Genomic DNA, 17,781 nt, shown 5'->3' on the forward strand with positions numbered 1-17,781 from the left:
GTTCTTGCTAGGCTCTGCATAGGTCACACTCCACCTGTGTGTGAACAATGTAACATGCAGCTCACTCTCCATCATGATCTGGTGTGGAGTGCCAAAACTTTGCTCAAGAAGGAAAAATATTTTTTACTAATGTGGCTGAGCCATATACCCTTAGGCAGATCTTATCATACTCAGACAAATTACATGAAGTTTTTAACTTTTTAAAATGAAATCATTTTTACAAGCACATTTGATTATATATTCTGTTGATATGTAGATAATGGTTTGATTTACTTAATTTTTTAAAATTTGATTTTTTGTACATAACATGATATTTACTAATTTATCTCTGTGTTACTGTTTATTATTCCCTTGAGTACTGCTGTAACCTTTGGTTTGGTGCAGTATGACCTGTGCTGCCTTTGCACCAGTAAACCCCTAATCAATCAACCAACCAACCAACCAACCTCCTTATCACTGCCTTAGTCCTTTGTTATGCTCTCACAATTTTAGCAATGGAAATAAACTTCAAGTCTCTGTCCACCATCACTCCCAGGTCTCTTCTTCTTCCTCATTCAAAATTGCCCTTTTAAATGTATACTCCACATCTCATCACTGTCCGATATCAAGATCTTACACTTTTCAACATTAAAGTGAGAGATCCAAGCACTTTTGACTACTTGCACTGTCTAAATCCTCCTGTAAGGCCACAACATCTATTTTGTTGTTCATGTTCTTTGCAACTTTGAATCATCTTCAGAAAACTGCATATCTCTAGTTAAGGCTCTCCCAATGTCATTGCCATAGAAGTGAAACAAAATATACCCTGCAGCACTCACTATTGACTTTCCTCTTTTGGGATACCATTTCCACGTACAAAACTTGCAGACACCTCTCTGAAAGCCACTCAACTATCCAACTCATAAGTTTCTTATCCAATCCAATCTGTTTCAATTTAGTTACTAATTGGTTATGAGGCAGTCTATTGAAGGTCTTTGAAAAATTCAAGTATACCACTCTATATGCAATTTCCTTATCCATCACCTTGTCCTTATCAGGAATTCATCACCTTGTTGTACTATATAAGCAGATAGCTAAACATGGCCTACTCTTAACAAAGCTACACTGACATCATTATCATATTGGTATAATAAACTCAGTTCTGAATCCTAGTCCTCTCCTGCTTCTCTAACACCTTAACTGCAACCACACACACACACACACACACACACACACACACACACACACACACACACACACACACACACAGATTTGCCTATAATTTGTAGCTTCAATCTTATTCCTTTCCTTCGTGAAGTGGAATAATTTTACCTTTTTTCTACTTCTTTCTGATTTGCACTGTTGCAAAACTCATGTTAAACAGATATGTCCATGGTGCCATTAATTCCGAGGAATATTCCTTCAAAACATTGAATTTGGCGCTAGCGTCGCCGTAGCATGTAGCAGTGAATTTGAGCTGTGTAGAAGAAAGTGATTTTTAATTGATGAATAGGTCTGTTTTTTTCCCCGTTTTTCTACGTTTTTGAGTGCTAAATCGTTTCTCTGAATACGAGTGTACTTCAGTGGTTGTTTTTTGGAAGTTAGTTGCTGTCGCGATATAATATATTTTGGTTACCTTCGGAATCGAATGCATAATGGTGGAAGACAAACACGAAGCTAAGTTTTCATTACTGTATTTAGTTATATTTCATTTCATTTAGTGTACTTAAATGTTTTGTTTTGCTTGTAATTGTTTGTACTTTTTTTTCTATTTATTTAACGGAATTTATTAATTGAATAATTAACGATTATGCTACTTGGCAGTAAGGAATGATGACGGATTCAGCAGCAGTCGCAAGTGGCATATCACCAAGTCCTCCGCCATTTAAGAACTCAATTATTAGCAATATCATAAGGGACTTTGTGGCATGCAGTACTTGTGGCATGTATGCGTCTCGGGAATTAGATATGTGGCTTGTGAAAGAGAGCGTATATGCGCAAAATGCAGGCAGTTGGAGGAAATAAGTGCATTAGAAATATCGATATCCTACTTTGTTGCTCCAGGAACGGGGAATGAATGTAGGAAGACAAGTAGTGTGATAGGAGAGAATGAAAAAAAGATATATATGAATGAGAAAATAATAGGTGATAGTGTGGAAGGTGTGAGTGACTGTGAAAGTTTAGGAGATGGTTTTGTTTGGGAGAGTGAATTTAGATTAAGAGTGACTGACCTGCAGAGGGAGATAGATGAGTTGAAAAAGGAGGTGGAATGTCTTGTTAATGAGAGCAGAAGTATGAAAGATAAGATTAGGAGAATGGAAGAGATAAATGCAAGGAGAATCAGAGTAGGAGAGAGAGAGAGAGAGAGAGAATTTAGGGAGTATGAGGGAGAGGTATGGGGGTGCTAGAAGAGGAGAGAATGAAAACAGTAGAAGAGAGGGAATGAGAGAGAGGTATGGGAATGCTAGCAGATGAGAGGATGGAAACAGTAGGAGAGATGGAATGAGAGAGAGATATGGACGTGCTAGAAGAGGAGAGAATGGAAACGGTAGGAGAGATGGAATGAGAGAGAGGTATGGGAGTGCTAGAAGAGAGAATAGCAATAGAGGAGAGGGAATGAGAGAGACCTATGGTAATGAAAGAAGAGGAGAGAATGGAAACAATAGGAGAGAGGGAATGGTAAGAGGTATAATGTATGGCGACTCAATGATCCGTGGTGTTCAAGATAGGATGCGTGAGGAGTGTTTACCAGGAGGAACAACAGAAAGAGTGGCTATGGCAATTAAGAGAGATGAAAGGGTGGATGAGATGATTGTGATGGTAGGAACGAATGACTTGAGTGGTAATGTAAGTCGGGCAGCAAGAGATATGAGGTTTTTGCTTGAGACTGTACGGAAGAAGACAGAGAGAGGAAAAATAGTGTATGTGTTGCCTAGGTATGATAATGATGAGCTGAGCAGAAGAGCGGTGATATTGAATGGCATAATAGCAAGAATGTGTGACAAGAGAGGACTGTTATATGTGGATGCTTGGAGTGCGTTTGAGGAAAGAGAGGAATTGTATGCGAGAGACCGTTTACATTTGAACGAGGAAGGATGTAGGCATCTGGAGAGATTGCTGTTCTGAAAGAATCAGTGTGTCCCAGGGAGGATGATAGCCAGGGTGGCCTCTTGTGGGAATGGATACTTGGGAGAAGGGAGACGATGTCAGGTAACACTGAGCCCAGTGGAATCTAGAAGGGATAATGCTGGGTATAGAAACAATGGCATTTATATGCTTTATACTAATGCCAGGAGTATCCGGAATAAGGGAGAGGAATTGGTGGCACAGATAGCATCTGCCTGGCCAAAAATTATTGGGATCACTGAGACGTGGTTGACAGAAAGGGATATAATAACAGGAATAGAAGTCGCTGGGTATAGCATTTTTCGTCAGGATAGGAGGGGAAAGCATGGTGATGGGGTACTGCTTATGATAAGTGATGACCTATGTCCTCTAAGAGTGGAGGCTTTGGAAGGAAGTGAGACAAATGATTTTGAGAGCATATGGTGTGAGGTAGAAGTAGGCAAGACAGGATATTTAGTGGGGTGTTGCTACAGACCCAGGAGCACAGAGGATGGGGACCAGGAGATGTTTAGACAGCTAAGTTTGGCAAGTGCAAGAAGAATGATTGTTATGGGAGATTTTAACTACAGTAGTATAAATTGGAGAGAGAGGAAGATGCATGTAGCAATAGTGGAATGGAATTTCTAGAATTCTTGAGGGACAGATGTTTTAAGCAACATGTAACAGAGAGAACAAGAGGTTCGAGAGTTTTAGATTTGGTTATAGCATCAGAAGAGTTGATAATAACTGAGATGACATCTCTCCCACCAGTTGGAGAGAGTGACCATATGGTTTTGACTTGGAAAATGAATAGACATGCAGGAGTATCAAAGAGACAGGAACTTATGTGGAATTATAATGCAAGTGATTATAATAGTCTTAGACGTCAACTTCGGGAAGTTTTATGGAGGGAGGAATTGGAAGGCCGGGATATCGTTAGTGCGTGGGAAATTGTGAAAGAATGTTTGTTATCAGCAATGGTAAGTTGTATACCACGAGTGAAGAAGAGGACACAATTTGGAGTAAAGTGGATGACAAACAATATTAAACAGGAATTGCATGTGAAAAAGAGGCTGTGGAAGAGATATAAGGAGACAGGTGATGAGAGGATGCGTGAAGACACACACCAGAAGAGTGACTAGTGTGGTAAGGAAAGCAAAATTGGAATATGAGAGGAGATTGGCTCTAAGATCCAAAGAAAATCCTATGGAATTTTTTAGCTATGTGGCTAGTAGGAGGAGAAATAATTGTGGAAGAATGATATTGTGGGATAAAAATGGGAAAAGAATGACTGATGCAGAGGACATAGTGGAATTGTTCAATGACCACTTTATTGGAGTATTTCATCCTGGAGGAGTCAGTTTTAATGCTAGAGGGATAGGGCAGGTTCAAGGTTTAGAGGTACAGGAGGAAAGTGTGTTTCAGATACTGAGAACTCTGGATGTCAATAAAGCTTTTGGACTGGATGGTATTTCACCACGTGTTTTGAGAGAATGTGCTAGGGAACTGACAGTGCCTTTAACCTGGCTTTTCAATGAAAGTCTGGCTTCGGCAAAGGTGCTCAGGGAATGGAAGGAAGGTAAGATAGTGCCATTGCATAAGGGTGGTAACAGACCGGAAGTGTCTAATTATAGACCAGTCTGTGTATCATCAGTAGTTGTTAAGATCTTGGAGAAAGTAGTGAGGGACCGTATACAGCACTGGGCAGATGAGGGTAATGTTATCTGTGAGAGTCAACATGGATTTGTGAAAGGGCTCTCTTGTTTTAGCAATATGCTAGCCTTTTATAATAAAGTTACAAGAACATTAGATGACGGAAAGGCATATACTGCAATTTTCTTAGACTTAGCAAAGGCATTTGACAGGGTGCCACATGATAAGCTGATATTTAAGTTGCAACACATGGGTCTGGATATCAGATTGGTCAACTGGATTCAGGATTGGCTGTCTGATAGGTATCAGAGAGTTGTGTATGGTGGAGCAGTTTCAAGGAGGCAGAAGGTTGCAAGTGGTGTCCCACAGGGCTCAGTACTAGCATCTATATTGTTTAACCTTTATATCAGTGACATTGCCAGTGGATTGCAAGATATATTCAGTTGTTTGCAGATGATGCGAAGCTGGGAAGGATTATTAGTAATAGTGCAGATGTGGTAGCCCTGCAAGAGGATTTGAATAAGCTAGATAGATGGGCAAATGAATGGGGGTTTCAGTTTAATGCAGCAAAATGTAAGGTCTTGAGGTTTGGAAACATCAATGGGATGCTGCATACTCTATGGGAGGAGTTATACTGGAGGAAGTTGGGGAGACAAGAGATCTGGGGGTTCATGATTGATAGAAACCTGAAGTTTAGGGGACATATTGGAAAGGTGGTGAAGGTAACACAGAGGATTGCTGCAATATAAGAAGGACACTGACCTGCAGAGATAAGAGGGTTATCATTCCGTTGTATAAGTCTCTGATCAGACCGCACTTCGATTATTGTTCTCAGATTAGTCCCCAGGATTTGAAGGGGATAAATTAACTGTGGAAAAGATACAAAGCCAGATGACAAAGATGGTCTCAGGACTGTACAAGGATAGTTATGAGAATCAGCTGAGGAAATGTGGACTGCAGAGTTTGGCGGATAGAAGAAGGAGAGGTGATATGATTGAGACTTTTAAACTGTTGAGAGGTTGTTACAGGTTTGACACTGGGGAGTTCTTTCGCTTGGTTGAACAGCGGGATGGAGTGATGACAAGAGGCCATCCCTGGAAGTTATGAAAGGAAACTGTGAGCAAGAGGGTTAGGAGTGGTTTCTTTGCATGGAGGGTGGTTGAGCCGTGGAATGCATTGCCTGATAGAGTGGTGAGGGCGAGAACGGTCAATGAGTTTAAGGAGTGGTATGATTGATTTTGTGTTTCTTAGGGGGAACCTCCCCTCGATGAGTCTTGACAGACTTTATGTTCTTAGGAAGGACCTCCCACGATGAGTCTTTTGTCTCCATGGAGGCCTGAATAATAATAATAATAAAAACATGTGGTGATATATTGTTAAGTTCTACTGCTTTAATGACATTAGCATCTTTATTAACATCAGTCCCTCTTCCACCATACCATATACATTCCATTGCATTTGCGAGGATGAAATATCTTGATATATTGGTTGCTGAATACCTCAGCTGTGTTCTCTGCAGCAATCACATCATCTTTCCATAGTCATTATTTCTTCTAATTGCTACATTGAATGAATGAAGCCAAGAAAAAATCCTGAACACAGGATTTTTCTTGGCTTAATTGGCTAATTTCTGCCTATACTGCATTTTTTTATTATTATTATTATTATTATTATTATTATTCATGACACCTCCAAGGAGCCTGTAGACTCATCGCGGGAGGACACCTACTATCCAACTCTCCGTCTCCACCACCAATCACCTACATCAACGCCATCTACTGCCCACAAACACTACCACCACAGCTAGTATTTTTTTGTCTGTAAATTGCGTGTGTTCTGAAGGGCCGATTTGTCTGTATGCGGGATGAAAATACCTGAGTTTCCGGGAGAAAAATCCCTGCTACCTCCGTATGAGATCGGCTAACTCACCTTCGATTGAAAAAGTCTGTATTAAGATTCCTCCCGTCATGACGAGAATTGAACTTAGGCCTTTTCTAATCGAAGGGCGCAACGTACTGTCAGTCTGCCAGTTGCGCTACGGAGTCACTATTTTTGCTGTGTTTAGCAACCAAGATACTTTTCTGGCCTGCTCTTTGTACTCTACATGCAAATGATTATTATCAATATTCATCATGTTGCCTTCACAATGTCTTCTTCTTCTTCCAGATTTCATGCTTGCTTTCTTTATTCATCCATTTTGCTGTTAACTTATTTAGCCTTTTTACTTTTGCAATACATTCAGACATTACTGGCATTAAATATCTCTCAATCAGCACCCAATCAGCATCTGTGTCCTTCCCAGTGTCTCTTTGAATGCTCTAGCTCCCATTTGTTTCCAAGTTTTTCAGAATCACATACATCTTTACCACACAGACGTTTTCATGTGACTTGCGACAACTCAGGTGATCACCTCATAGTCACTCTTACCTACCAGAAGAATATTAGATATCCCACTCACAGTCATAGTCACTTTTATCTACCAGAGGAATATTAGATACTCCATTCACAGACACGTTCTTTGATTATATGATCAGACCTGAGACTTGATCATCATATGCCTTTCATTACATATTGTCTATGATAGTTGTCCCTTGAGAAACTCAATAAATTCATTCTGTTTATTCCCTAATGCTATTTCCTCATTTCAGTCAGTATTACCATATTTAAAATCATCCACTCTTCTCTTACTCACTGACCCAGTGTATCTAAACATTTCCTTCTTTTAACTCTCCACATGCCATGGCTTATTGCAACACCCAACCAAATATCTCATCCCAGGAACTTCAACCTCACACCATTACTGCTTCAGAACCACTGCCAGTGTTTTCCCCTTGTACCTTGACATTATGTGGACATAATGTCCCTGCTGTCATTAGCAGCATCCCCCCCCCGCTTTCTATTCTTTCCCTTCCTATTTTCATGAATGTCGTACCCTCCATGTCTATTTTCATCAAGATATTACTCTGATCCAAACATATTTTCACTTATTCCAACTATTTTTAATCAGATAAACTCAACCAATGCAACAATTTCATCTGCCTTATTTTTGATATTCCTGGCATTCATAACTAAGCATAGAAACTACCTCTGTCACCCCTCATGTATGACTGCTTCACAACTGCTCCTGTCTGCTCACCTTTATAACTCTTTACTCTATATATCTAATTATTATTATTATTATTATTATTATTATTATTATTATTATTATTATTATTATTATTATTAAGTGACACCTCCAGGGAGTCCATTGACTCATCGAGGGAGGGCACTTGCTCTACACCTCTCTGTCTCCACCACTCAATCCACCAACTACAGCAAACCACAACTACACCAATGCCATCTATTCCCCACCACCACTAGTATTTTCACAGACAAATCATAAACATCCATGCCCTTGGCTGGAGAGCGGATATGCTAACCACTCGGCCAACCAGGCCAGCCAAGTCCCCTAAGTCTCACCTGTTCCCCATCCATCACAGGCTATCCCATTCTTATGTTGATCATCCTCATATATGCATTTATTACTATTTCCAGAATCCACTCTCCATAAACTACATCTCCCTGAATCCCTTGTTTCCTAACTTTTATTCCTGTTCTCACTCTCTCATTTCTTACACTGCTCTCCTCTTCATTCATAAACACATCGATCTCACTTGTTCCACTTTCCTGCACAATTTCTTTACTTCTAACTTCATCTGATCCCTTCTTCACATAATTTATTACACCTTTCTTGAAACTGTCTATCCAGTTGATCACATTGAATCCATTCAAATGCAATCCATCTCTTTTATACAATTCTCTTTGTTCTTTGAATGCATTTCACACATCAACAAACTTCACAACTCTCTCCTCACACAAACTTTGCTAGCATACTGTTCATGATTTTTGCTTGCTGTTTTAATTTATCATTGTTATACCTAGGGAACACACCAATTACTCTTCCTACCATATTGTCTTCCTTAATATCCTAATATCCATCCTCACATTCTCCTATGTTCAACCAAATCATTCATTCCTTTCACCACTAAACTTTCTCACCTACCTACTTCTAATATTCAAAACATCTGTTACCCACCTTGTTTGCTTTCTCTCCTGGAAAACAGCCCTTGTGCACCCTCTCATACACTGCACCTTTTATAACAGATCTGTAAGGGCTACTGTTGAATCATTTGCCACTTATTTTTTTTTTCACTATCTTTCATTTTATTTTTTCACCCTGATCCACTATTGAATCATTTTCCATTTCTTTTGTCTTCACTATTTTTCATTTTATTCTTTAACTCTGTTCTATTTATATCCACTGAGTCTAATCTCATTTTGCATACACCCCATCTCATTTCTCATCTTAATCATCTCCTTCTTCAAATCTTGAATTGAGACATCTATTCTTCCTTTTGTATTGACAATCACTCCAGCTTTTGCTCTGTCAGTTAGACTCTCTTCTGTTTCCACAATTTCCACAGTCATTCTTGCTTTCAATAATCAGTCTTACTCTCTTCTATTTTTGCAATCATTCTTGTTTTTGGCCATCAGTCATGTTCTCTCTTTCATTTTTGTAGTCACACTTACTTTTGCTCTTTCAGTCTCTTCCATATTCACTATCATATTCTTTACATGCATGTTCTCTCATTCACTCTTTGGTTGCTGATACCATATTTAGTCTTACATCCCTCACTGTCTTCACCTTCCCAAATTATATTCACTTCCACTTCTCGACGCTCATTTCATCCCTGCAGTATATCAAAATATCATACTTTCTTCAGACTTTTCATATTCACACCTCTCATTTCTCTTCTTCAATCTCTCAACAAACACATCCTCCACATTCTTCCATACATCAAACTACACTTCCAAAAATGAACCATCTTTGAAAATTCCACACTGCTCACCACATTTCATTTTAGTACTGCACATCTGGTTATTGTTGTTCTTGCTGTCATTTTAGCTTTGCTAACTGTAAGTTGTATTATGCAAATTTTGCTACAAACCCTACTAACAATGTTAATAATTACTGTGCATTCAATCTCAATTATCACTCTCTCTCTATGTTCACTGGGCATCTACAGATGCTGTATGGTCACTCCGATGCTCGATGATGTTCCACACCAGGCCTCGCCATGTAGTCCTGTTGTTTGCTTTTCTGGCAGCCTCAACTTTCTGAAGATCAGTCACTCCACACACACACCATCCATCCATCTCATTGATGGTCTACCCCTGCCTCTTTTTCCAGGAACTTTACCTTCTATTACTGTTCTGAGAAGTCCTCCTTCCATCCTTTCTTGTGTCCAAAATATTTTAACTTTCTTCTGTCAATATCCTTAAGGAGCCTTCAAGTTCTACTTATCTTTTCTAACACTCATTCATTTGTACGCCTTTCAGTATATGATATCCTCAACAGCCTTCTGTAACACCACATCTCAAAAGAAGATATCCGTTTCTTATCTGACTTCTTTAGTTTCCAAGTCTCGCATCCATAAGTCGCTGTTGGAAAAACAACTGCATCTAAAATCCTCAACTTTTTTCCTCTGTTTCTCTGTTTGTTTTTCCTTTGAGAACATGATCTTTGTCTTGCTAGAATTGAGTTGAAGTCCTCTGTTATTACTGATCTTGTTAACTTTGTCAAGAATTAGTCCTAGTTCTTCCATGTCATTACAAAGGAGTACTGTATCATCAGCGTACCTCAGATTACCGATCGATCTTCCTCCTATCCTAATTCCTGTCCTGAGCTCATCCAATGCTTCACGCATGATGTCCTCTGCATATATACTAAACAAGTGAGGATAAAGTAAACATCCTTGTCTAACTCCTTTTCCAACTTGAAGCCAGTCAGTCAATCCAACACCTGTTCTTACTGTGGCTTCTTGCTCCTTATACAAGTTGGCTATCAACCTGATAGTGTGTTGAGGAAAACCCATTCTTTTCATTACTTCCCACAGTTTCACATGCTTAACACAGTCAAAAGCTTTAGAGTAGTCTAAGAAACACATTACCAGAGGGAGTCTGAATTCTTTATATTTTTCTATGATCTGTCTAAGACAAAGGATCTGATCTCTGGTGCCCCTACCTTTCCTAAAACCTGCTTGTTCCTCAGGCATCTCTGCCTCAACTTTGGCCTCAATCCTGTTTAGCAGGATCTTTAATAAAATTTTGCTTGCATGAGATATCAAACTAATAGTTCTATAATTCTTGCATGCCTTCTTATCACCTTTCTTGTGTAGTGGTATAAAAACTGACGTCTTCCAGTCTCTAGGCCATGATCCTGTCTCCCATATCCTTGTAATCAATCTATGAAACACTCTTATCCCTCCATCCCCTGTGGCCTTAATTAACTCTGCTGGGATTTCATCTGCACCTGGGGCCTTATTGCTGTTGAGCTGCTTAACTGCTCTTTCAACTTCATGCCTAAGTGGAGGTTCCAAATCAAAATTTTCTTGGTGGGAGGACTCCACATTTTCTTTATCCACTCTGCTGTACAGTTCCTCACAGTATTCTTTCCATCTGTTTTTGATTTCCAACTCTTCTGTTAGTAATGATCTATTCCTGTCTTTGATGACATTCGATTTAGACTTAAACTTGTGCTTTAAGTCATGAACTAAATAAAACATCCTTTTATAATTATGCCTTCTCATCTGGAACTCTATTTCTTCACATTTATTAGTATAGAACTTTTCCTTGTCCTGCTTGATGGCACTTCTGATTTCTCTATGTAATCTCTTGTATTCTTTGGTCCCTGTGGCTCTTTGTTTTTCCAACCGCCCTCTTTTGATTAGTTCCCATGTTGAATCTGATATCCACGGGTCTCTTGGTTTTCTTATTGGGCCGAGATACGTCTTCGCTGGCTGTATCCTGTATTATCATCTTGACTCCTTCCCAAAGCATTTCTGGTGAGATTTCCTCATTGGTCTCCAAAAATCATCCAGCCGTGTTGATGTTTCTTCTGTGAATCCACTAGGAATTACTCTAACATCCAATCTAGTGGAATGTGCCTGACCTGGAAGTTTTCGGAGTCTTAGTATTACTTTGGCTCTTACCAGCTGATGGTCTGTACCACAATCTGCTCCAGGACAAGTATGCACATCAGAGATGCTTGTCTTCCACTACTGGAGAGCCAGGATGTAATCAATCTGGTGCCTTGACCTATCAATGTTAGATGTCCATGTATAGGTCCGTCGTGGATGTTTCTGGAAGCAGGTATTGGTAATAACTAATCTGTTAGCACGGGCAAATTCCAACAGTCTTTCACCATGGGTGTTATGTTCACCCAGACCAAACATGCCACACTCTGGCCTGACTCTCATACTTTTTCCCACTTTTGCATTTAAGTCTCCTAAGATGTACAGCATGTCTCTCCTTGGTACACAGTCCAAAACAGTTTGTAAGTTTTCATAGAATTCTTCACTCTCTTCTTAAGGCCTATCCGTGTGGGGTGCATAAACTACCACAATTGATACATTGGTAGGCTGAACCTTAAGTTTAATGGAGAGTATCCTATCATTAATGGGGTTATAACCAAGAAGGCTTCTTGCCTGAGCTGTCTTCAGTATCACAGCTACCCCATGATGTTTTGAGTCACCACCTGAGTAAATAACTAGCTTACCATCCTGTCTTTTGAAGTGACCTTCTCCATTCCATCTGGTCTCTGTAATTCCCAAGATGTCAATTTTATACCTATCCATCATCCATCTCTTTACAGACAATCTCAAGAGTACCCATCCGTAAACCCCAGACATACCATGTGCCTATGTAAAATTCCTTTCTAAGATTAATCTTATACATTCTGTCTTGCTCATTCACAGTATCACTGACTTTTGATGTGGAGACTATAATATACTTCTCGATCCATTAATGCATTAAGCTCTGAACGTGGCTCTGATTATTCTGCGCGACAGCCGATGCAGCATGAGATGCGTTATTAGGCACAATCATAGTAGCATTTATCACTAACAAATAAATTTTCAATATTAATAATAAAAAATCTTCAAAGAAAGAAAACTGTTATTAGAAATCATATATTACCTTCCTCTTCTTATTTTCTAGTTTTCTTTTATTTTCTTTGCATCTGTATTTTATAATCTTAAAAAATAAGTAATATTGTTTAATTACTCTCTCTCTCTCTCTCTCTCTCTCTCTCTCTCTCTCTCTCTCTATATATATATATATATATATATATATATACACATTTTAGGCTTCTCCAATTAGAAGACAGAGATGTGGAATGCCATCCGGAATTTAAACTCATTCTTCACACCAGACTAATAAATCCTCACTTTCCTCCTGAACTTCAAGCTCAGACTACTTTAATCAATTTTGCCCTAAGTATGGAGGGATTAGAAGAATTTATGTTAATTGAACTCATTAAAAGAGAGAGACGCAATTTAGAACAAAGAAAGGTAACAAATGCTGTTTGAGTTGAGCATTAAATATTTATTTAATTTGTTATAGCCTGATGATTTATGTGTATCTCTCACTGCTGTTTTATAAACTTATCTCAGTATTAATGATAATGCAAGCCTGTGAGTTTATTTGAACATTTAAAGCTTGTTTTGGTTATAATAAGTGCATGATGGAATATGTGGTGCATAGGCTTTGATAAATACTGGGATCCTATGGTGGTGTTATGCAATAATAATAATAATAATAATAATAGTAATGATGGAATAGTAATAGTAATAATAGACTTTGTGTTTCCTAGGAAACACCTCCCACAATGATTCTTTTGACTCCATGGAGGCCTGAATAATAATAATAATTATTATAATGCCTTTAAAAAATAAATTAGTTATATTCTATTTTAGCATTCTGCTATATAGTCATATAAGTAATTTTCCTTAAAAATAAAAGCGAATATATATATATATATATATATATATATATATCCACTGTTATTGTGTTTAACTGCTGGTATAGTGGATAGTAGCGGTGCTAATGATGTGAATAATATTCAATACTGCACGAGAGTTGCAGAGATGAGATTGTCTTGCTGAGAGCACTTTTTTGCCAGCTTGCTTGGCCAAGTGGTCAGCATATTCGCTTTCAACCAAAAAGCTGTGAGTTCGAATCCCACCGTGGGCATGGATGTTTGTGATTGTCTGTGAAAATACTAGTGGTGTGGTGGTGGTCGGCAGTAGATGGCATTGGTGTAGATGATGACAGTAGTTGCGGTTAGTAGAGACGGAGAGTTGAAGAGTAGGTACCCTCCCTTGATGAGTCCTTGGACTCCTTGGAGGTGTTATGTATTAATAATAATAATAATAATATATATGTATTGTCTATATATATAGACAATTCTATATAATGCACTAACATTTTTCTTCCTTCTTCTTCTTCTAGCTTTGTTTGTTTATAACCATTTATGGTTATAAGCCTCTCCCAACTATTTGCTTCCAACTTCCAACTAGCATTTAAACTCCTTCACAAACAGTAAATTCCCAAATTCCTTTACAATCCATTGCACTTATTCACTACTTTTGATGCAAAAGTCTGGTCTTGACATCCATCCTAATGATACTCTCACTCAGTTTCTCTTGGTGACCCTTCCCTTGTTACTGACTTGTTATTTAGATGTCATATTTGAAAAAAAAAAAAATCTGTTTTATTATTATATATCAAATAATTGAATATTATTCCAACTACTTCAATTTTGCAGGTAGGCAAAAATATATACAAAAATGACATGTATTGAAATGTTATCCTCTACCTCTCCTCGAGATCTCTTTAGTAATCTTAATGTTCCTGTCATATATATATATGTTACTGTGAAAGACCGATATCTGGCAAATGTCGATATTCTCCGGTGAATGTCAGCATTCACAGTCACTTGGTGTATGTACAAAATATTTGCTAAATAACATTGTTTCTCACTTACACCGACAAATGTCGACATTCAGCATGCACTGATGGCGAATGTTGAATAAAAATATTTTTATTACGTTAAGACAAAAATGCAACTTTTTAATATATGATATATGTCAAAATAGGAGAAATAATATTATGATATATGTCAAAATAGGAGAAAGTTTTGCTTTTACAACTGCATTTAGTCGTGGAACACTTCTTTTTGCAATTACAAATCTACAATTGTAAATTTGCAGTTTACAATTATAGCCTTGTCCTCCACTTCTCGAATTAGTTGCAGCTGCTTCTCTCAGCGACATTTCTTGAGAAGAAATCTCATCTCTGGAAAGTAACTTTTCTTTACAAATTACGAACTTATTACGGGTATAAAGCTGCTTGAGGGTACCATTTTTGTTTGCTAATTTATAAAAGTTGGAGTCTTCTATTGCAACAACAACCGCCAACACATTTTGGGCATCTGTACGACCTTGGTCGACATCAGGGACTTGTATTCGTACAGTATCACCAATTTGAGTAGGAGGAAATTTTCTTTTTGAGTTTCGTAACATTTTTGTTGCTTGCAGTAGAAGATTTTCTTTCGCGGCCGCTCTTTTTATAGAAATAAACTCATGTTGTTCAGTCAGGGCTTGATATGAAGACGTGATAGGTTAGGTTCTCGCCGTATCATTTTGACCCCCACCAGAGCTTATCCGTGCTTATCCGACATATACCGGCGATGGTTCAAATGTATAATAAATAACCAAATACGTCGGTCTTTCACCAACGTATTTGGTATGTGTCGACATTCACCGGAGAATATCGACATTCTCTAATTTTGGTCTTTCACAGTAACATATATACAGAGTGTTCGGGATAAATTTGACAGTTTCGTAAGGAAAAAGAAAATCTTCTTTGTATCTATTAAATTTAATGAATTGACAAAAAAATATTACAGGCAGAGTTAATTACAATACTATCAACAAGATTTACTCAAAATAACCACCATTAGCATCGATCACAGCTTCAATTCTGCTTCGGAACCTCGAACAAGCTGATGCTACAGTCTCCCTGGGAAGGGCCGCAAAAACTGTTTTAATTTTATCCATTAACTGGGCTTTTGTATTACTGGAAGTGCGATTGGTGTCTTTTTCAACTGCGCCCCATACAAAATAATCCATGGAGTTAAGGTCTGGGGAGTTTGGAGGCCAAACATTTGGACTGGTGAAGTCGTAGAAATTTTCAGACAACCATTTTTGACTTTTCCCAGAGGTGTGGCAAGGGGCCGAATCCTGCTGCCATACATACGGCCTACCATTGCTACCCTTGTTATCCAGGGCTTGACTACAGTTAGCAACTCTACGAACAAAGCCCGAATTCCAATGCCAGGGTTCTTCAACACCTGTTCCTGCAGATTTGCGAGGAATTCTGCTGTACGAACGCAATCAGATCGTCTGCTAGGGATCTTTCTTCTTGCTACATCCTCGTAGTCACCATTGCAAGTCTCTAGTTCATGCCTGATTGTTTTTACTGTATTCAGGGAGCATTGGGCAGCAGTCGTAATATCCTTATTTTGATGGCGGGCACGAATCATCATGATACAAGTTATTCTCTTCCATGATTCAGGTGGGTTCCAGCTATCCATCCTTTCTGACATCTTGTATATGAATGAAGAAGGGTCCAAACTTTTAAATGAAGAGAAGTGTGTGTTAATACATGTAACTTACGGAAAAATATAATTAATTATAAATATGTCAAATTTATCTCGAACACCCTGTATACATACATATATATATATATATATTTTTTTTTTTTTCACCTATCACTCAAATTTTTTAACCCACCAACCTTTTATCTATCATTATAATGGGTATTTCATTGACTTTAAGTTACCATCTTGGATAGTCTGAATCCTCAGAATATATACATTTTGAAATAATGCAGCTTGGGGGATTTTCAAAAAATATTTAGTGGATGCAATGTCTAAATGTATACCACGGGTGACAAGGTTAAATAAGTTAGGTGTGAGATGGATGAATAAAGAGATTAAGCATGCAATACAGAGAAAACGGGCATTGTGGAGGCAGCATAAGAGAAGTGGAAGTAACCAATTTCATGAGTTCTACAAAGACCAGGCAAGGAGAGTGACTTGGTTGGTGAGAGTAGCTAAAGAGAGGTATGAACAGCAGTTAGCTAATGAAGCTAAAAAGAATCCTAGGGAGTTCTTTCGATATGTAGCCAGCAAAAGAAAGAATGATTATGGAAGGATGACATTGATTGGAGGAAATGGTATAAAGACAGCTGTTGCAGAATGTATGGTGGAGATACTTAATGAGCAGTTCATAAAGATCTTTCAATCTTGTGAATGTGACTTCATGGAGAGATTAAGAGCAGTTGATGATGGGGAGGAGAGACTGACTGTAAGTGAGCAAGAGGTGTTTGGGGAGTTGAGTAAACTAGATGTAAATAAGGCTGTGGGACTTGATAATATATCACCGCGTATTCTGAAGGAATGTGCCAGAGTGTTGACACCTGCCTTGACATATTTTTTTAATACGAGTCTTGCACTTGGTCAAGTCCCTAAAGAGTGGAAGGAGGGCAAGATTGTGCCACTTCATAAAGGAGGTGATCGAACTCAAGCATCAAACTATAGGCCTATCTGTGTGTCAGGTGTTGTGGTTAAGTTGTTGGAGAAGCTTGTGAGAACTAGGATCCAGAGTTGGGTTGACAACAATGGTATAATCTTTGATGGACAGCATGGATTTGCTAAAGGGAGGTCATGTTTTAGTAATCTACTTACTTATTACAATAAAGTGACTGCTTCCTTGGACAGAGGAGAAGGATACACAGTAATATACTTGGATTTTGCAAAAGCTTTTGATAGAGTACCTCATGATAAGTTGACAGTCAAACTAGAGCAGATGGGGTTGGATATTAGATTAGTGCATTGGATTGGAGACTGGCTATCTGATAGGTATCAACAAGTTGTGTATGGGGGTGCAATATCCAGGAAAAAGAAAGTCACTAGTGGAGTGCCTCAGGGATCTGTTTTAGGGCCATTACTATTTAACTTGTATATTAATGATATTGGCGAAGATTTGGATGGAGATATTCAGTTGTTTGCAGATGATGCAAAGTTGGGACGAACCATAAAGAGTAGTGAAGATGTTGTGGCCTTGCAAGAAGACTTGAATAAATTGAGTGATTGGGCAA

The 17,781-nt window shown here is 38.5% G+C and overlaps 1 protein-coding gene across 1 annotated transcript in view; it reads left to right on the forward strand.

The window, feature by feature from the left end:
* The window catches only part of Dhc93AB (Dynein heavy chain at 93AB), a 1,274,973-nt gene that overhangs the window by 1,104,645 nt on the left and 152,547 nt on the right, over positions 1–17,781 (forward strand). Inside the window, exon 51 of the mRNA XM_090403805.1 lies at positions 12,923–13,127. Coding sequence (XP_090259931.1) covers positions 12,923–13,127 — 205 coding nt within the window. The remainder of the gene's footprint in view (positions 1–12,922; positions 13,128–17,781) is intronic.

Source organism: Typopeltis vanoorti, chromosome 1 (genome assembly GCF_054136105.1).
Source record: "Typopeltis vanoorti isolate ZY-2024b chromosome 1, IOZ_Tvanoo_1.0, whole genome shotgun sequence".
Taxonomy (NCBI): Eukaryota; Metazoa; Arthropoda; class Arachnida; order Uropygi; family Thelyphonidae; genus Typopeltis; species Typopeltis vanoorti.